This window comes from Schistocerca piceifrons, chromosome 3, assembly GCF_021461385.2.
Source record: "Schistocerca piceifrons isolate TAMUIC-IGC-003096 chromosome 3, iqSchPice1.1, whole genome shotgun sequence".
NCBI lineage: Eukaryota > Metazoa > Arthropoda > Insecta > Orthoptera > Acrididae > Schistocerca > Schistocerca piceifrons.
The window spans coordinates 957,530,671-957,548,732 of record NC_060140.1 but is presented as its reverse complement, the minus strand read 5'-3'; the positions used below and the strand labels follow the sequence as shown (position 1 = coordinate 957,548,732).

General features: G+C 39.9%; 1 protein-coding gene across 2 annotated transcripts in view; it reads left to right on the top strand.

Moving 5' to 3' along the window:
• The window catches only part of LOC124787731, a 101,988-nt gene that overhangs the window by 26,819 nt on the left and 57,107 nt on the right, over window positions 1-18,062 (top strand). For both annotated transcript variants that reach the window (XM_047254579.1, XM_047254578.1), the window contains one exon: window positions 6,428-6,672. In XM_047254579.1, coding sequence (XP_047110535.1) covers window positions 6,428-6,672 — 245 coding nt within the window. The remainder of the gene's footprint in view (window positions 1-6,427; window positions 6,673-18,062) is intronic.

The window sequence follows — 18,062 nt, the reverse complement described above, 5'->3', positions numbered from 1 at the left end:
GTACCTCAACGCTAACAGCTGCCATCACCCAGCACAACGGAAATCTGTACTCACTACTCTTGTCCGCAGAGCTCATGACATATGCGACAAGGACGGTTTATCTACTGAGATTCAGCACCTGAAGAAAACCTTCCAGAAGAATGGATACACCAAAACGCAGATGAGATGCGCCCTCAAGATGGGCAAGAAGAAGAAGAAGAACAAGAAGAAGGAGAAGGACCTTCAGGAAGAAGAGAACAAAAAAGGTCTGGTGTTCCTCCCGTGTGCAGGGCCGCCCATGGCCAAGATTGCTAGGATACTGGAGAAGAACAAGATAAAAACTACCTTCCATCCTCCATCAAAAATCAGAAATATGCTGGGCTCAATGAAGGACAATTTGGGTCGACAGTATTTCCTGTGAATGTGGGAAACAATATATCGGACAGACTCAGCGTTGCATAACACAACGCATCTCTGAACATCTGAAAATCATCCGCCTTGGACAAAAAGAAAAATCCGCTGTAGCGGACCACAGCCTCAGTGAAGAACACACATTTCAATTTGAAGAAACCAAGAGACTGTGTCGAGTGAAAGGTTTCTGGGACTCTATTATTAAAGAGGCAGTGGAGATACGGGTCAGTGACAACCCGGTCAATCGGGATAGTGGCTTCCAACTCAGCAGTGCGTGGAACACAATATTATCAAGAATCAGACGAGAGCGCACCAATGGAGGCAGGTCGGTGGCGGAGGATGGAATAAACAGGCTGCATTGGGACGAGACGGCAGGATCCAACGCCCACCCCCTCCCCACCACCACCACCACCACGCGCTGCCGCGCCAATTCTGCTCGGGCCGGATTGGCCCGACTGCCGGCGAGGATGCAGAGAAGCCTGTGGTCCAGCGGCTATAAAGATCTGGACTTTGCCTGAGGATAGCAAGTAAGAAACTTGATGAAATGTTGCTGGAGAACAGCACACTGACTCCGCTGTCAACCTGAGAAGATTCTGTCATCAAGATTTGGTGAGAAAGTCTGCATTCTCATATAAAATTATGTTAAATAATTCTAGATTTTGATTTTTATGAGCCTGTTATGTGATAATGTGTTAGTGAAACAGGTTTTATGTGTGGCAGAAATTTCAGTTATTTATAAAACCTGTTCAACCTAAAAGTGGAAGCTCTCTTTTTCAGGGAATGTAGAACTATTTGGTACGAACGAACAGAAAAAAAATCAAAATTTTATGTATTGGCATTTTTGGATAGAAAATTTTTTTTTCCTGTACATTATAAAGAACGTTCAGAATGTTATAGTAAAAGAACAAAAAAATACTTGTTCCTTATGTAGTCCTTCATATTAACACATGCTAAATCCAGTAACATCAGAGACTATGAAGGTAAGATTTTTTCCTAGCCTGCCTGAATTGATATGGACCATGCTGTATACAACCTTCTTTCATGATTCTTAAACCAAGTGTTAGCTATGATTAAATTATGCTCTGTGCAAAATTCTACCAGGTGGCATCCTCTTTCATTCCTTACCCCCACTCCATATTCACCTGCTACTTTTCCTTCCTCTTCTTTCTCCTACTATCGAATTCCAATCCCCCATGACTATTAAATGTTCATCTCCCCTCACTGTCTGAATGATTTCTTTTATCTCGTCATATGTTTCTTCGACCTCTTCGTCATCTGTGGAGCTAGTTGGCATATAAACTTGCACTACTGTGGTAGGCGTGGGCTTCGTGTCTATCTTGGCTACAACAATGCGTTCACTATCCTGTTCATAGTAGCTTACCCATGCTCTTATTTTTTTTATTCATCATTAAACGTATTCCTGCCATTATCCCTATTTGATTTTATATCCATTTCCCTTTTTAAATTTTCTTACATACCTGCCTGATTAAGTGATCTGACTTTACGTGCTCCGATCTGTAGAACGCCAGTTTTGTTTTTCCTGATAATGACGCCCTTCTGAGTAGTCCCCGCCGTGAGACCCGAATGGGGGATTATTTGACATCCAGAATATTTTATCCCCCATTCGGACCTCCGGGCGGGGACTACTCAAGAGGACGTCGTTATCAGGAGAAAGAGAACTGGCGTTCTACGGATCGGAGCGTGGAATGTCAGATCACTTAATCGGGCAGGTGGGTTAGAAAATTTAAAAAGGGAAATGGATAGGTTAAAGTTAGATATAGTGGAAATTAGTGAAGTTCGGTGGCAGGAGGAACAAGACTTTTGGTCAGGTGATTACAGGGTTATAAACACAAAATCAAATAGGGGTAATGCAGGAGTAGGTTTAATAATGAATAAAAAAATAGGAGTGCGGGTTAGCTACTACAAACAGCATAGCTACTACAAACAGCGTAGTGAACGCATTATTGTGGCCAAGATAGACACAAAGCCCATGCCTACTACAGTAGTACAAGTTTATATGCCAACTAGCTCTGCAGATGATGAAGAAATTGATGAAATGTATGATGAGATAAAAGAAATTATTCAGGTAGTGAAGGGAGACGAAAATTTAATAGTCATGGGTGACTGGAATTCGTCAGTAGGAAAAGGGAGAGAAGGAAACATAGTAGGTGAATATGGATTGGGGGTAAGAAATGAAAGAGGAAGCCGTTGGTAGAGTTTTGCACAGAGCATAAGTTAATCATAGCTAACACTTGGTTCAAGAATCATAAAAGAAGGTTGTATACCTGGAAGAATCCTGGAGATACTAAAAGGTATCAGATAGATTATATAATGGTAAGACAGAGATTTAGGAACCAGGTTTTAAATTGTAAGACATTTCCAGGGTCAGATGTGGATTCTGACCACAATCTATGGGTTATGAACTGCAGATTGAAACTGAAGAAGCTGCAAAAAGGTGGGAATTTAAGGAGATGGGACCTGGATAAACTGAAAGAACCAGAGGTTGTAGAGAGTTTCAGGAAGAGCATAAGGGAACAATTGACAAGAATGGGGGAAAGAAAAACAGTAGAAGAAGAATGGGTAGCTCTGAGGGATGAAGTAGTGAAGGCAGCAGACGATCAAGTAGGTAAAAAGACGAGGGCTAGTAGAAATCCTTGGGTAACAGAAGAAATATTGAATTTAATTGATGAAAGGAGAAAATATAAAAACGCAGTAAATGAAGCAGGCAAAAAGGAATACAAATGTCTCAAAAATGAGATCGACAGGAAGTGCAAAATGGCTAAACAGGGATGGCTGGAGGACAAATGTAAGGATGTAGCGGCTTCTCTCACGAGGATAGATACTGCCTACAGGAAAATTAAAGAGACCTTTGGAGAGAAGAGAACCACTTGTATGAATATCAAGAACTCAGATGGCAACCCAGTTCTAAGCAAAGAAGGGAAGGCAGAAAGGTGGAAGGAGTATATAGAGGGTTTATACAAGGGCGATGTACTTGAGGACAATATTATGGAAATGGAAGAGGATGTAGATGAAGACGAAATGGGAGATAAGATACTGCGTGAAGAGTTTGACAGAGCACTGAAAGACCTGAGTCGAAACAAGGCCCCGGGAGTAGACAACATTCCATTAGAACTACTGATGGCCTTGGGAGAGCCAATCATGACAAAACTCTACCATCTGGTGAGCAAGATGTATGAGACAGGCGAAATACCCTCAGACTTCAAGAAGAATATATTATTCCAATCCCAAAGAAAGCAGGTGTTGACAGATGTGAAAATTACCGAACTATCAGTTTAATAAGTTACAGCTGCAAAATACTAACACGAATTCTTTACAGACGAATGGAAAAACTGGTAGAAGCGGACCTCGGGGAAGATCAGTTTGGATTCCGTAGAAATGTTGGAACACGTGAGGCAATACTAACCTTACGACTTATCTTAGAAGAAAGATTAAGAAAAGGCAAACCTACGTTTCTAGCATTTGTAGACTTAGAGAAAGCTTTTGACAATGTTAACTGGAATACTCTCTTTCAAATTCTGAAGGTGGCAGGGGTAAAATACAGGGAGCGAAAGGCTATTTACAATTTGTACAGAAACCAGATGGCAGTTATAAGAGTCGAGGGGCATGAAAGGGAAGCAGTGGTTGGGAAAGGAGTGAGACAGGGTTGTAGCCTGTCCCCGATGTTATTCAATCTGTATACTGAGCAAGCAGTAAAGGAAACAAAAGAAAAATTCGGAGTAGGTATTAAAGTTCATGGAGAAGAAGTAAAAACTTTGAGGTTCGCCGATGACATTGTAATTCTGTCAGAGACAGCAAAGGACTCGGAAGAGCAGTTGAACGGAATGGACAGTGTCTTGAAAGGAGGATATAAGATGAACATCAACAAAAGCAAAGCGAGGATAATGGAATGTAGTCATATTAAATCGGGTGATGCTGAGGGAATTAGATTAGGAAATGAGGCACTTAAAGTAGTAAAGGAGTTTTGCTATTTAGGGAGTAAAATAACTGATGATGGTCGAAGTAGAGAGGATATAAAATGTAGACTGGCAATGGCAAGGAAATCGTTTCTGAAGAAGAGAAATTTGTTAACATCGAGCATAGATTTAAGTGTCAGGAAGTCGTTTCTGAAAGTATTTGTATGGAGTGTAGCCATGTATGGAAATGAAACATGGACGATAACTAGTTTGGACAAGAAGAGAATAGAAGCTTTCGAAATGTGGTGCTACAGAAGAATGCTGAAGATAAGGTGGATAGATCACGTAACTAATGAGGAGGTATTGAATAGGATTGGGGAGAAGAGAAGTTTGTGGCACAACTTGACTAGAAGAAGGGATCGGTTGGTAGGACACGTTTTGAGGCATCAAGGGATCACAAATTTAGCATTGGAGGGCAGCGTGGAGGGTAAAAATCGTAGAGGGAGACCAAGAGATGAATACACTAAGCAGATTCAGAAGGATGTAGGTTGCAGTAGGTACTGGGAGATGAAGAAGCTTGCACAGGATAGAGTAGCATGGAGAGCTGCATCAGACCAGTCTCAGGACTGAAGACCACAACAACAAAAAATTGGAAACAACAACTCGGCAGAAAACGCGGAAGCACAAGGTTACAAGGTTAATGCTTATAATATAAACTTTGTTTTATTGAATGTAGATGCTACTGCAGTAAAATGGTGGCAAAAGTCTGATATGATGTGTTGTTGTAAAGTAATATAATCTTTACTTTGTGTAACTTCATTTAAATCTTGAATGTTCATATTAATACAAAACTTGAGACCTAATGTTTATATGCTTTTGAAAAAAAATATTTTATAGCCCGAGTGAAATATACTTGTGACTTGGCAATGTATGGGGCAATGTTGCCAGGCAATATATAATATTCCGTGTTCTCCAAAGGTTCCTAATAATGCAAACATGGTGATAATAGAAAGAATGTTGTGCTTGCAGATTGTTCTCACCACAGCCTGTCGGCAGTGGGGGTAACAGCAACAGCAGTAGCTGTAGTGATTGTGATGCATATATATCAGTAGTGAAACGATTTGTTGAAAGAGAAGTATCAATTTCACATACTAAATATCTTGAAATAACAAATAGCCTATCTAGAACTGTAGCCAGAGTGTAATGAAATAACATGTAGCTCAATGTCATTTTCAAATACATAACAATTCCCTCACATTTTCATTACATCTTACTATGTGTTGAACAATTTTATGCCACTAAGATAAAGCTTCTCAGTTGTTTGAGTTTTCCAACATATGCTTTGTAGTATTCTTTCTTTCGTAGCCCTCAATTTTATCCCATTCAAGGTCTGTGCAGTTAAAATGGTGTGACACAGTTGCAGTCTCAGAAACCTGTGACCAAAATTTGTGCCACTTCATGTGTTACATATAGAGGCGACTGTCGGCTATTCAGAGCTAGGAGGCCCAATCATTTGCCCTTCGTATAGTTGTTTGGTATGGGAGGGCTTTTTAGTTTTAACCAGCCAATAATTTCCATTTTCTAGAGGCAGCTGTAGATGTCTTTCAGGGATGGTCAGATTTTATGAGTCATTATTCCTCACAGTTATGGAAGGGGAAAAAGGGAGATTTGGATTTACGGTGATGAAAGGCATGGATGTTCTGATGATTCTCATTTCAAAACTCCTTTTTTTGCTTAGCACTCCTGTGGACGGGTGTATTATCCTGAAGGCATATAATACTGAAAAAAAAAATTCATTGAGCATTTTCATACAATGTTCAGAATTTACAGTAACTGGACTTTGATTGTGGTGATGTTAACCATTTCAGGTAACGCAGTGCAAAATTTCATTACCAAAGGGAAACTGCTTTGAAAACTAAAGTAATAGATTTTTGTAACAGCTGTTTTATCTTAATTTTAAATATGTGGACAGTTCTGATTCCCAACTGCTAAAGTGCTGATGGATGAGTAATACACCCCCCACCCCTCTCTCTTCGTGTCGTGTGTGTGTGTGTGTGTGTGTGTGTGTGTGTGTGCACTTTATAGTGAAAGTAGGCACTGTGATTTATGATTCTTGCTTTCAGATGTGTCAACTGTGCGGTTTCTGCGACTACACTGCACCGTCTGTGATACCCATTTAGGATGTAAACCAGGTTCTGTGCTCATGAGGCATGTTCGCTTGGGAACACTCTTGTGTAAGGACTGCTTTACATTTTATGGTGCAGGTGAATTTCCAGTTGCAGAAGATGGAAGTGAATCATTCTGTTGCTGGTGTGGCCAAGGTGGAAGTGTAATTTGTTGTAGCAGTTGCTCAGCTGTCTTTTGCAAGGTTTGTTGTATGATCTGATTCAGTGTATGTTGTGCTTGTGTGGGACCTGTGTCTGTGGGGTCAATTTATTGACTTGTTTTACTCAAGCTATTCATTTGTAATCATTATTTATATGTTGCTCGCATAATGTCAAACTAAAAGGAGTAAAAGGACTGGAAACTGTTAGCAATGCCCTCAGATTCATGTTGTATACTTACCAGTATCTATCTTTGGGTATTTTATTATATTTTTTGTGTACTTTATTATAGACTTCTATATCGATTTTTAAATTGTTAGGAATTTTTAGACTTGTTCATTATGAGTGCATAACAAATACAGACAGTAAGTTTGTTAATCACTTGTTTGGTTTAAACCACAACTTTGATAGTATACAGTAAGCTCTAATTCTACTTCTCATTTAATATAAAATTTTGAATCATTCACAGGCATCTAAAAGAGCAAGACATCAATAATTGAACCTTATAAAACATTCTTTGTGATTTCTTGCCATATAGGCCGGCTGTATGGCCGAGCAGTTCTACATCCATACTCCGCAAGCCGCCTGACGGTGTGTGGCGGAGGGTACCTTGAGTACCTCTATTGGTTCTCCCTTCTATTCCAGTCTCGTATTGTTCGTGGAAAGGAGGATTGTCGGTATGCTTATGTGTGGGCTCTAATCTCTCTGATTTTATCCTCATGGTCTCTTCGCGAGATATACGTAGGAGGGAGCAATATACTGCTACACTCTTCTGTGAAGGTATGTTCTCGAAACTTTAACAAAAGCCCGTACCGAGCTACTGAGCGTCTCTCCTGCAGAGTCTTCCACTGGAGTTTATCTATCATCTCCGTAACGCTTTCGCGATTACTAAAGGATCCTGTAACGAAGCGCGCTGCTGTCCGTTGGATCTTCTCTATCTCTTCTATCAACTCTATCTGGTACGGATCCCACACTGCTGAGCAGTATTCAAGCAGTGGGCGAACAAGTGTACTGTAACCTACTTCCTTTGTCTTCGGATTGCATTTCCTTAGGATTTTTCCAATGAATCTGTCTGGCATCTGCTTTACCAACGATTAATTTTATATGGTCATTCCATTTTAAATCACTCCTGATGTCTACTCCCAGATAATTTATGGAATTAACTGCTTCCAGTTGCTGACCTGCTATTTTGTAGCTATATGATCTATCTTTCTAGTATTCGCAGCACATTACACTTGTCTACATTGAGATTCAATTGCCATTCCCTGCACCATGTGTCAATTCGCTGCAGATCCTCCTGCATTTCAGTACAATTTTCCATTGTTACAACCTCTCGATATACCACAGCATCATCCGCAAAAAGCCTCTGTGAACTTCCGATGTCATCCATAAGGTCATTTATGTGTATTGTGAATAGCAACGGTCCTACGACACTCCCCTGTGGCACACCTGAAATCACACTTACTTTGGAAGACTTCTCTCCATTGAGAATGACATGCTGTGTTCTGTTATCTAGGAACTCTTCAATCCAATTACACAATTGGTCTGATAGTCCATAAGCTCTTACTTTGTTCATTAAACGACTGTGGGGAACAGTATCGAACGCCTTGCGGAAGTCAAGAAACACGGCATCTACCTGTGAACCCGTGTCTATGGCCCTCTGAGTCTCGTGGACGAATAGCGCGAGCTGGGTTTCACACGATCGCCTTTTTCGAAACCCATGCTGATTCCTACCGAGTAGATTTCTAGTCTCCAGAAAAGTCATTATACTCAAACACAATACGTGTTCCAAAATTCTGCAACTGATCGACGTTAGAGATATAGGTGTATAGTTTTGCACATCTGTTCGACGTCCCTTCTTGAAAACGGGGATGACCTGTGCCGTTTTCCAATCCTTTGGAACGCTACGCTCTTCTAGAGACCTACGGTACACTGCTGCAAGAAGGGGGGCAAGTTCCTTCGCATACTCTGTGTAAAATCGAACTGGTATCCCATCAGGTCCAGCGGCCTTTTCTCTTTTGAGCGATTTTAATTGTTTTTCTATCCCTCTGTCGTCTATTTCGATATCTACCATTTTGTCATCTGTGCGACAATCTAGAGAAGGAACTACAGTGCAGTCTTCCTCTGTGAAACAGCTTTGGAAAAAGACATTTAGTATTTCGGCCTTTAGTCTGTCATCCTCTGTTTCAGTACCATTTTGGTCACAGAGTGTCTGGACATTTTGTTTTGATCCACCTACTGCTTTGACATAAGACCAAAATTTCTTAGGATTTTCTGCCAAGTCAGTACATAGAACTTTACTTTCGAATTCATTGAACGCCTCTCGCATAGCCCTCCTCACACTACATTTCGCTTTGCGTAATTTTTGTTTGTCTGCAAGGCTTTGGCTATGTTTATGTTTGCTGTGAAGTTCCCTTTGTTTCCGCAGTAGTTTTCTAACTCGGTTGTTGTACCATGGCCGCTCTTTTCCATCTCTTATGACCTTGCTTGGCACATACTCATCTAACACATATTGTACGATGGTTTTGAACTTTGTCCACTGATCGTCAACACTATCTGTACTTGAGACAAAACTTTTGTGTTGAGCCATCAGGTACTCTGAAATCTGCTTTTTGTCACTTTTGCTAAACAGAAAAATCTTCCCACCTTTCTTAATATCTCTATTTACAGCTGAAATCATTGATGCAGTAACCGCTTTATGATCGCTGATTCCCTGTTCTGCGTTAACTGTTTCAAATAGTTCGAGTCTGTTTGTCACCAGGAGGTCTAATATGTTATCGCCACGAGTCGGTTCTCTGTTTAACTGCTGAAGGTAGTTTTCAGATAAAGCACTTAAAAAAATTTCACTGGGTTCTTTGTCCCTGCCACCCGTTATGAACGTTTTAGTCTCCCAGTGTATATCCGGCAAATTAAAATCTCCACCCAGAACTATAACATGGTGGGGAAATCTACTCGAAATATTTTCCAAATTATCCTTCAGGTGCTCAGCCACAACAGCTGCTGAGCCAGGGGGCCTATAGAGACATCCAATTACCATGTCTGAGCCTACTTTAACCGTGACCTTCACCCAAATTATTTCACATTTCGGATCTCCGTCAATTTCCTTCGATACTGTTGCACTTCTTATCACTATAAACACGCCTCCCCCTTCAACGTCCAGCCTGTCTCTGCAGTATACATTCCAATATGAGTTCAGGATTTCCTTACTGTTTACGCCTGGTTTCAGCCAACTTTCTGTCCCTAGTACTATATGGGCATTGTGACCGTTTATTAATGAGAGCAGTTCTGGGACCTTTCTATAGATGCTCCTGCAGTTTACTATTAGTACATTAATATTGTTATTCCCTGTTGCATTTTGCCTACTCCTACCTTGCCGCGTCTCAGGAGGCGTCTTGCCGGGCCTAGGGAGGGAATTGTCTAACCTAAAAAACCCACATGTGCAGCTTCAGTCCAGAACCGCGCTGCTGCTACGGTCACAGGTTTGAATCCTGCCTCGGGCATGGATGTGTGTGATGTCCTTAGGTTAGTTAGGTTTAAGTAGTTCTAAGTCTAGGGGACTGATGACCTCGGATGTTAAGTCCCATAGAGCTTAGAGCCATTTGAACATTCTTGCCATATAGAGGATGCTTAGTCCATTTATGAAGTATGAAAACAACATAACTTCCTAGGAATCAGTAAAGAATGCAGTACAGTGCCAACAGACCATTAACATAGTGGAGATATGAGCCTCAAGAAGCTACAGACAGATGACATTGTTCACAACATGAAAACACAAGGAAAACAAAATACTAATGGGACCTTCACATTAATAGGGGTTTTCGGTTGGGAATGTTGTTATTAGTACCTTGAAACACATTAATAGCTTGAAAATACCAGACCACAGTGGAAAAATGGAGATTTTTGGTGGAATGTGATTGTAAGTATTGAATACTCATTGTATTTATGTATTTAAAAAATGTTGTGACTCATGAGTTTGGTTTGCCAACTCTCAACCAATGTATCACGTAGCTGCCCAACGTAGACCTCAGGCTACGCGATAAACCAATCTGTCACCACAAGTGACAAAAAAAAAAAAAGGGTAGAGAACAGAACAGCACTGTCGATATCTTCAGTAAACAATACACCCGCCATCCGTGCTAGAGTACGTATGTATAGTATGCAACATGGTCTAAGCTGCACCTGCAATAAATAAGTGACATCAAAACATTGCATGTGATTTTGAAGTTTTCTAATTGTAATGAATATTCCTGGAGGTTTTGAGGTGTCTGACCTAAAAAGTGCAGGGTGTCTCGCATAAAACCAGTACTCCTAACGTCCCGCTTACCCACCTCTAGTCGAATTGCTTGTGAAGTGGCCTGGATGCCTATATGGTGAGTAGCAATCTGTCCTTTTCATAATATTGTCATTATTCCATCCTGGATTTTTCATAGTTTAAGCAGATAACTACACGTTTTTGAACATTACTGTTATCTATCCTTTTTTTGGTTGTTCATTGTTGCTTGAATCTCGGGCTTGAGGTGTACCGGTTTTATGTGGGACATACTGTATAATAACAAAGGCTTGTTTTGTTCACCAGAGCGATTTCCTGTATTACTTTCCGTAAAAAAAGAAGTAAATCACAGATGAACTGAATAATTAATATGGTAAAATGTAATGTTTCCAATACAGTGTTATTACTGACATTAATTTCTGGGATAAGTATTAGGAGATTTCAACTGGTGTTATTTTGTCTTACTGGAATTTTATAATATGGTCAGTGTTTGTATGAATAGATGACTCACACGCTCTTGAAACCAAACTATGACAGCTATGTATTCCATTATTTAAGCAATGAGTTTATCAACCCATCTCACTTTGTTTAAACAGTGTAAGTAGAATGACAAACTGATAGTTAACATTTGTGAAAGCTATAAAAGCACTCTTCTTGTAGCTTTATGTGTTCTTATTAATGAGATCTGAGAGGTTTTAAAAATTTCATAAATTATAATTTATCATCTACTTTTGACTCATTACAAACTATTGCTTCGGCATCGTAATTGACATATGCCTGCTTCCCTCTCTGATGGGTTGAATATTGATGGCACATTAAATTCAGTTGCTGGTTAAATATGTTTAAGTCTGATTATTCATACATGTTTTCGGAGTTGAATGATTCAGCAATTTCTTTCTAAATTATGCTACAAAATGTGACTTATGCTAACAGTCATACAGGTATGCACTAATTTATGATGTCATGTCTCCTGAACCATGCATCATAAAATGATATAATTTTGCACTTAAATTCAGCGCCATACGTATGTACATACTGTCTGTGAAAATAGTACAGTTGGTAGTAAAGGAGTAATACATTTAACATCATGCGTCATGAAGTGCCTTTACTTCATGAACAGGGGAAAAGAAGTAAGTCCTTGTTACATATTGCACTACTAATAACAGAATAATTCAGCCACAGTACATTTCAGTCTGAAACATCAGACCATTGTCTTTATATAAAAAATATATTTAATTTTCCAACTACAGGGTGTATGTTGAATTTGGTTCTCACTGTACATTTAGTGACACATAATTATATTTGTATTACAAAGTAGTTACATTTTTCATCAGAGGATTTAGAACCACAAACTACTCATCAAAGACTTTCTGTTAACTATAATTAGATGAATACATGTATTTTTATTTTCATCTTACTGATTTAAAGAGATAGAGGGGCTGGCCAGTACTTACCTCAGCTCAGTACAGCTGATAGATACACAAAACAGAACAGAAAATTTACATTCCTAGCTTTCGGAACTTTATTCCTTCATCAGGGAGGAGAGAGGGGGAAAAAAGGGAAGAAGGGAAAGTGGATTCAGTTGCTCACAACCCAGGTTATGGAGCAATAGGGAAAGGTAAACAGGGAGGGTAGTAAGGATGGAGGCATGGCCGTCAGAGGGAAGCCAAAGATATTCTACTGCAAGTACTGTGCCTGCTTCAAACCAAAGAGGATGCATACAGAAGTAAAGAGGTATATAGTATAAAGATAAACACAACTATGTAGGAAGAAAAGATGCGTGAATGGCTAAAGAGGAGAGGGAAAAAGGAGAAGACTGAAGAGTAAATGGGAGTGAGGTTCGTTAACGGAGGTTCAGTCCAGGGCGATGGCGGGATGAAAGGATGTGTTGGAGTGCAGGTTCCCATCTCCACAGTTCCGAGGGACTGGTGTTGGGTGGGAGAAGCCAAATGGCACGTATGGTGTTGCAGGTTCCTAGGTCCCTAGAATTATGCTGGAGGGCATGCTCTGCTACTGGGTATTGGACATCTCCTAGGCGGACAGTTTGTCTGTGCCCGTTCATGCGCTCAGCCAGTTTAGTTGCCGTCATACCGATGTAAAAGGCTGTGCAGTGCAGGCATGTCAGCTGATAAATGACATGTGTTGTTTCACATGTGGCCCTGCCTTGAATTGTGTGTTTTACCAGTAGCGGGGCTGGAGTAGGTGGTTGTGGGGGGATGCATGGGGCAGGTTTTGCAGCGGGGTCGGTTACAGGGGTAGGAACCGCTGGGTAGAGAGGATGCCTCTTTATCTACATTATTCCGTGATTTATTCAGTTTTCAAATTTATACTGACTTTTTGATCACCCGGTACTTACAGTAGAATATCTTTGACTTCCCTCTGATGACCATGCCTCCATCCTTATTATCCTCCCTGTTTACCTTTCCCTGTTGCTTCATAACCTGGGTTGTGAGTAACTGAATCCACTTTCCCTTTTTTCCTTTTTTCCCCTCTCCTCCCTGATGAAGGAACAAAGTTCCAAAAGCTAGGAATGTAAATTTTCTGTTCTGTTTTGTGTATCTATCGGCTGTACTGAGCTATGTACTGGCCAGCCCCTCTCTCTCTTTATTAATATTTGTATTACGATAGTTTATGAAGTGGTATGATGAGTATAACATACAGTTAAGAAAATGGTGGTGTTTCTGACAAGCACTCTGGAAATACTTGTATATGTATTCAATTTATTAGTTCGCTATTGAAGGACCACAATAAGATTACAATTATTATGACAGTTATTGTCATTTTTTCCTGTTTAAGCCAAATGTTTTGAATTTCATTGTGTTCAGTGCATCGTTCACCCTTGCATTTGGCATCAGTTGTCCATTTACTATCTCGTAAAGTCCAAAATGTCTGTTCTGAAAATATTTCAGTTTTGTGCCTTCTGGTGAAATACGCAATTATTCTAGATATATCTTTGCTGTCGATATACCAAGGAAACTTGTTTTAAGTCAAAGATGTTGAAGATGTGTTTTGTCCATGTGGAGTCATTCATTCTTCATATGTTGACATAAATCCGAAGACTACATTTGTGTTTTTCTCCCTCCCCCCCCCCCCCTTTTTTTTTTTTAGGAGTAATTAACATTCACATACACAAGACTGGAAACTTCGCTAACTTTTGACAGACTCTCTCTCTCTCTCTCTCTCTCTCTCTCTCTCTCTCTGTGTGTGTGTGTGTGTGTGTGTGTGTGTGTGTGTGTGTGTTTTCTTCCCCCCCCTCCCCCCTCCACACACACCTCTGTATGGTAACAGCGTGTCGGCAGAATACACTGTGCTGTGCAATTTTACTGATAGACTGTGTTGATGGAGTGTGTGTAGGGAGAAAGAGGGGTCCATGAGGGAGGATTGGAAGGGTTGGGGAAGGATGGCTCATGGCTGGGAGGAAGATGCAAATAAATGTGAGGGAGGCAGAGGCAGCTGGTGCATGGGATATGAATGTAACACGGCTACTAGCCCTGATGAGCTTCTGCAGCTTGATGTGTGGAGGAGCAGATTGGGAGGAGATGACAGAGCAGTGTATTAGAGATCTCAGGGAAGAGGGTTAGGGTGTGCAGGATGAGTGAAGCTAAAATACTGGGGTAGGGTTGAGTGGATGTGAGGCAGGGGGCTAGCAGAGATTGAAGCCAGGATGATTACATGAATGATGTGTTGCAAAGATGGAGAGGGGGGCTGGGGGGGTTGGAGGCAGATGGCATGGGTTGTGAAGCAGCCATTGAAATCGAGCATGTTGTATTCAGCAGTGTGATCTGCCACTAGTTGTGTATACTGCTCTCGGCCGTAGTTAAGCTATGGTCATTAATTTGGGTGGGTAGTTCCCTCCCTTATCGCAAGGGTTGAAGAGTGGGTGTTGCATAGATTTCAGGGAGGGGTGGGGGGGGGGGGGCAGCAGCAGAACTCCACTTTTAGAGAAGTAGGAAGGTTTGCGTGAAGTATGTTTCTTGTTTCCAGGCAAGACAATAAATAGTCAAAGCACTGACAAAGGAAATGATTCAGTTACACAGTCCAGGATGAAATCAGCCGAGAGATGGAGCACTCCTGGGCAGTAGTTTCTTGAGGGGAGTAGAAGGATTAGGGTTGACTGGGGATATGGTCTGGGAAATTGCACTTCATGGGGATGCCCTGGTGCTGCTATGATAAACATACACTTTATTATGATAGAAAAAGCAGACTATACTTGTGATGATATATTATTTTGTAATTACTATTCCACCTGCTTTACGTAATGTACACAAAAGAACCAGTGATTCTTACGGAAAGCCAAAGAAAAGTAAAGTGAGTCTCAGATCGATGAAAAAGCAACTTATAACCAGCAAAAGAAACAGTATTACTTCTTCCAGTAACTACTGAATTCAAGCATTGCTCAAATGGTACAATTTTGTCAATCTGACATTTCTTTATGGGTTAACTGATATTTTAGCATATTTCCTGATAACTTTGAATAATATTTTTTAATTTCACTCAGTCTTACATTTAGCGTCTATAAACATCTTCTCTTTGGTATATTAGTTAATATTTCATTATTCCGTATGTTACGGATAAATTGTGCTTTTCCACTTCTCAACCTTCATTTATCAGTTAAACTTATGCAACAAATCGACAATATAATTTTCTTCAGAGATAACTCGCTCTGTATCATGTTGTATCCAATAATTTTATTTGTTAATTTACAAGACAGTGTTCCTCCATCATGAAAGAAATTCCTTTACATAATGATTTCCATCACACAGTTGACTTAGTAACTAACTTTCCCAGAATACTGGAATTCAAATTAGTCTTTCTATAATTCTCCTTCAAACAAATAAATTTCTTTTGATACTTCAAATAAGAAATCAAATATATAACATTCATTTATTATCAAAATCTAATATTAAATCTATTTTTGGGGTAAATAACAAATCGTGTTTCATGCTGTAATGCAATATTAATTTTCTTTTTCTTTCAGTAGTTCATAAGTTTTGACCTTTCATGAAAATAAAAAATTAGTTGCTACTGCCACAGGCGTTTTACTTTTTAAACATTGAAGGGGAAGAAAGAAAACAACTATGCACTTCAAACATTGGCATATCATTACTAGTAAATATCCCAAATAACTGCTTATAAATAGTGGTTGATATTTGAAGCAGCCTATTCTTTAAGTGGTAAGTAATGCTGTTCCTTGATTCATAATGGAATGAGCATGAATGAACTGTAGTAGAGGAGGCGAATGATTGAGTTTGATTTATTGGGAATATTTTAGGAAAGTGTCGGTTGTCCCTAAAGAGACAGCGTATAGAATGCTAGTGTGAGTCATTCTAGGGTACTGCTCTAGTGTTTGGGAGTTTGCCAGGTTAATTTGAAGGAAAACATCGAAGCGGTTCAGAGACGAAGATTTGTTATTGATAGGTTTTAACAAAGTACAATTACTATGGAGATGCTGTCGAAACTCAAATGAGATCCCTGCAGAGAAAGCAATGTTCTTTCAGAGGAACACTTGAGAAAATTTAGAGCGCCTGCATTGTAAGCTGAAGGCAGTACGAATCTACTGCCACCGACGTACATTTCATGGTCCACAAAGGTAAACGAGAGAAATTAAGGGCTTTCACGAAGACATATAGACAGCTTATTTTTCCCTCATTATATTTAGACACGAAACAGGAAAGGAAATGCCTACTATTGGTACAAGGTACCCTCCACCATGCACCATACGGTGGCTTGCAGAGTGTATATGTAGATGTAGATGTTCAACCATGAGAAATTTTGAGGACCTTCGAGAAATGAAAAATACTGAATAACAAGACATGGTTTGTGGTTGCGTTTGAACTGGGAACCCACAGCACGCCACTGACACTAACCACTAGGTCACACTGCATGCGGCACAGCTCGCAGCATCAGTATCAGTGTTAAAAGTAACCATTTGTCTCTTCTCTCCTAAACTTAGAGAAACCGGAAAACCAAAAACTATATTAACACTTTGACTGCTGTGGAAGAGTTAACTTGCCATGCTCCACTGGTCTCCATTGCGTTGAAACTCAGCCTCTGGCTTTTCTTTGATGTCAATTGACGATGTCAGTTGACATGTTTATGCACTTTTTACAGTGACCCTCTCACCGCTCTGTATGAGTTGTTTACATATCTCGAAGAATAAAAAAGTTTTGATTGTTTATCATGCAACATTCATGCCTCTTTGCATGCTCTCATTTCCAAAAAACCTCGTTTCGATATCTTGAATTGTTTATGAAATATGGTGATAGTTACGGCCACACGATTCCTGATGCCCTGGGATGGATTGGGCAAGCAAGGCGTGACTGTCTGCCAGATATAAAAACTAAGAAGTTGAACAAAGTGAGATATTGTTCTGGTTTCTGTTTTAAATAAAATTTTGACATGTTATCTACATTTCATACACAGAAATGTTTGAGCTAAATCACATGCAAAGTTTGTACAATGCGTTTTTACCTCTTGCAACTCTTCACAATTTCGTGCTGTGCTTTATTTAATTTGATGCAGCACAGTAAATAATATGAATAATGAAAAGAGATTGTCAATTATCGAGTGAAGGTAACAGACTGTAGGAAGTGCAGACATCAAATTTTTACACTGAGTAGGTTTCTTAAAACTGGGTAAGTAGTTTGTAGCAGCCAGAATGCTGTCTCTTGGCACAGATAGGACCATAAGGCAAGCACCAAAGTTTTCAGTCTTGTGTATTTGTCTGTTGAAGTCTTTACTATTCAGTGCACTGTTACCGTTACAGGTAAATAATTTATATTCTGCAAGAACTTTTGATTACCAAAATTCGTCACAAAGACTGTGTGCTAATGGACCAGAGTGTTTTATCAGCTCTTGAGACATGTTTAGTAAAAAAGTTAAAATGAAAAGAGAGAGAGAGATCTTACACAGTATTCTATGTCTAATTTATAGAACTGGTTCTACACAAAAATCATTCTTAAAAGACTGAAGGGGTGACATCTTTAGCCTAAAACTGAAAACCGGTTTCCTTGCTATATGAACATCAGAACATAATGTTTAGGAGAATAAATTTTTATTCAACCAGGAGATACAAAAACCGGGTGGCGCTTGTTATGGAGTACCTGAAATTCTCAGGGAGTTACATTTTACCTAGAAAAATCAGGGAAATCTCGGGGAATTTCA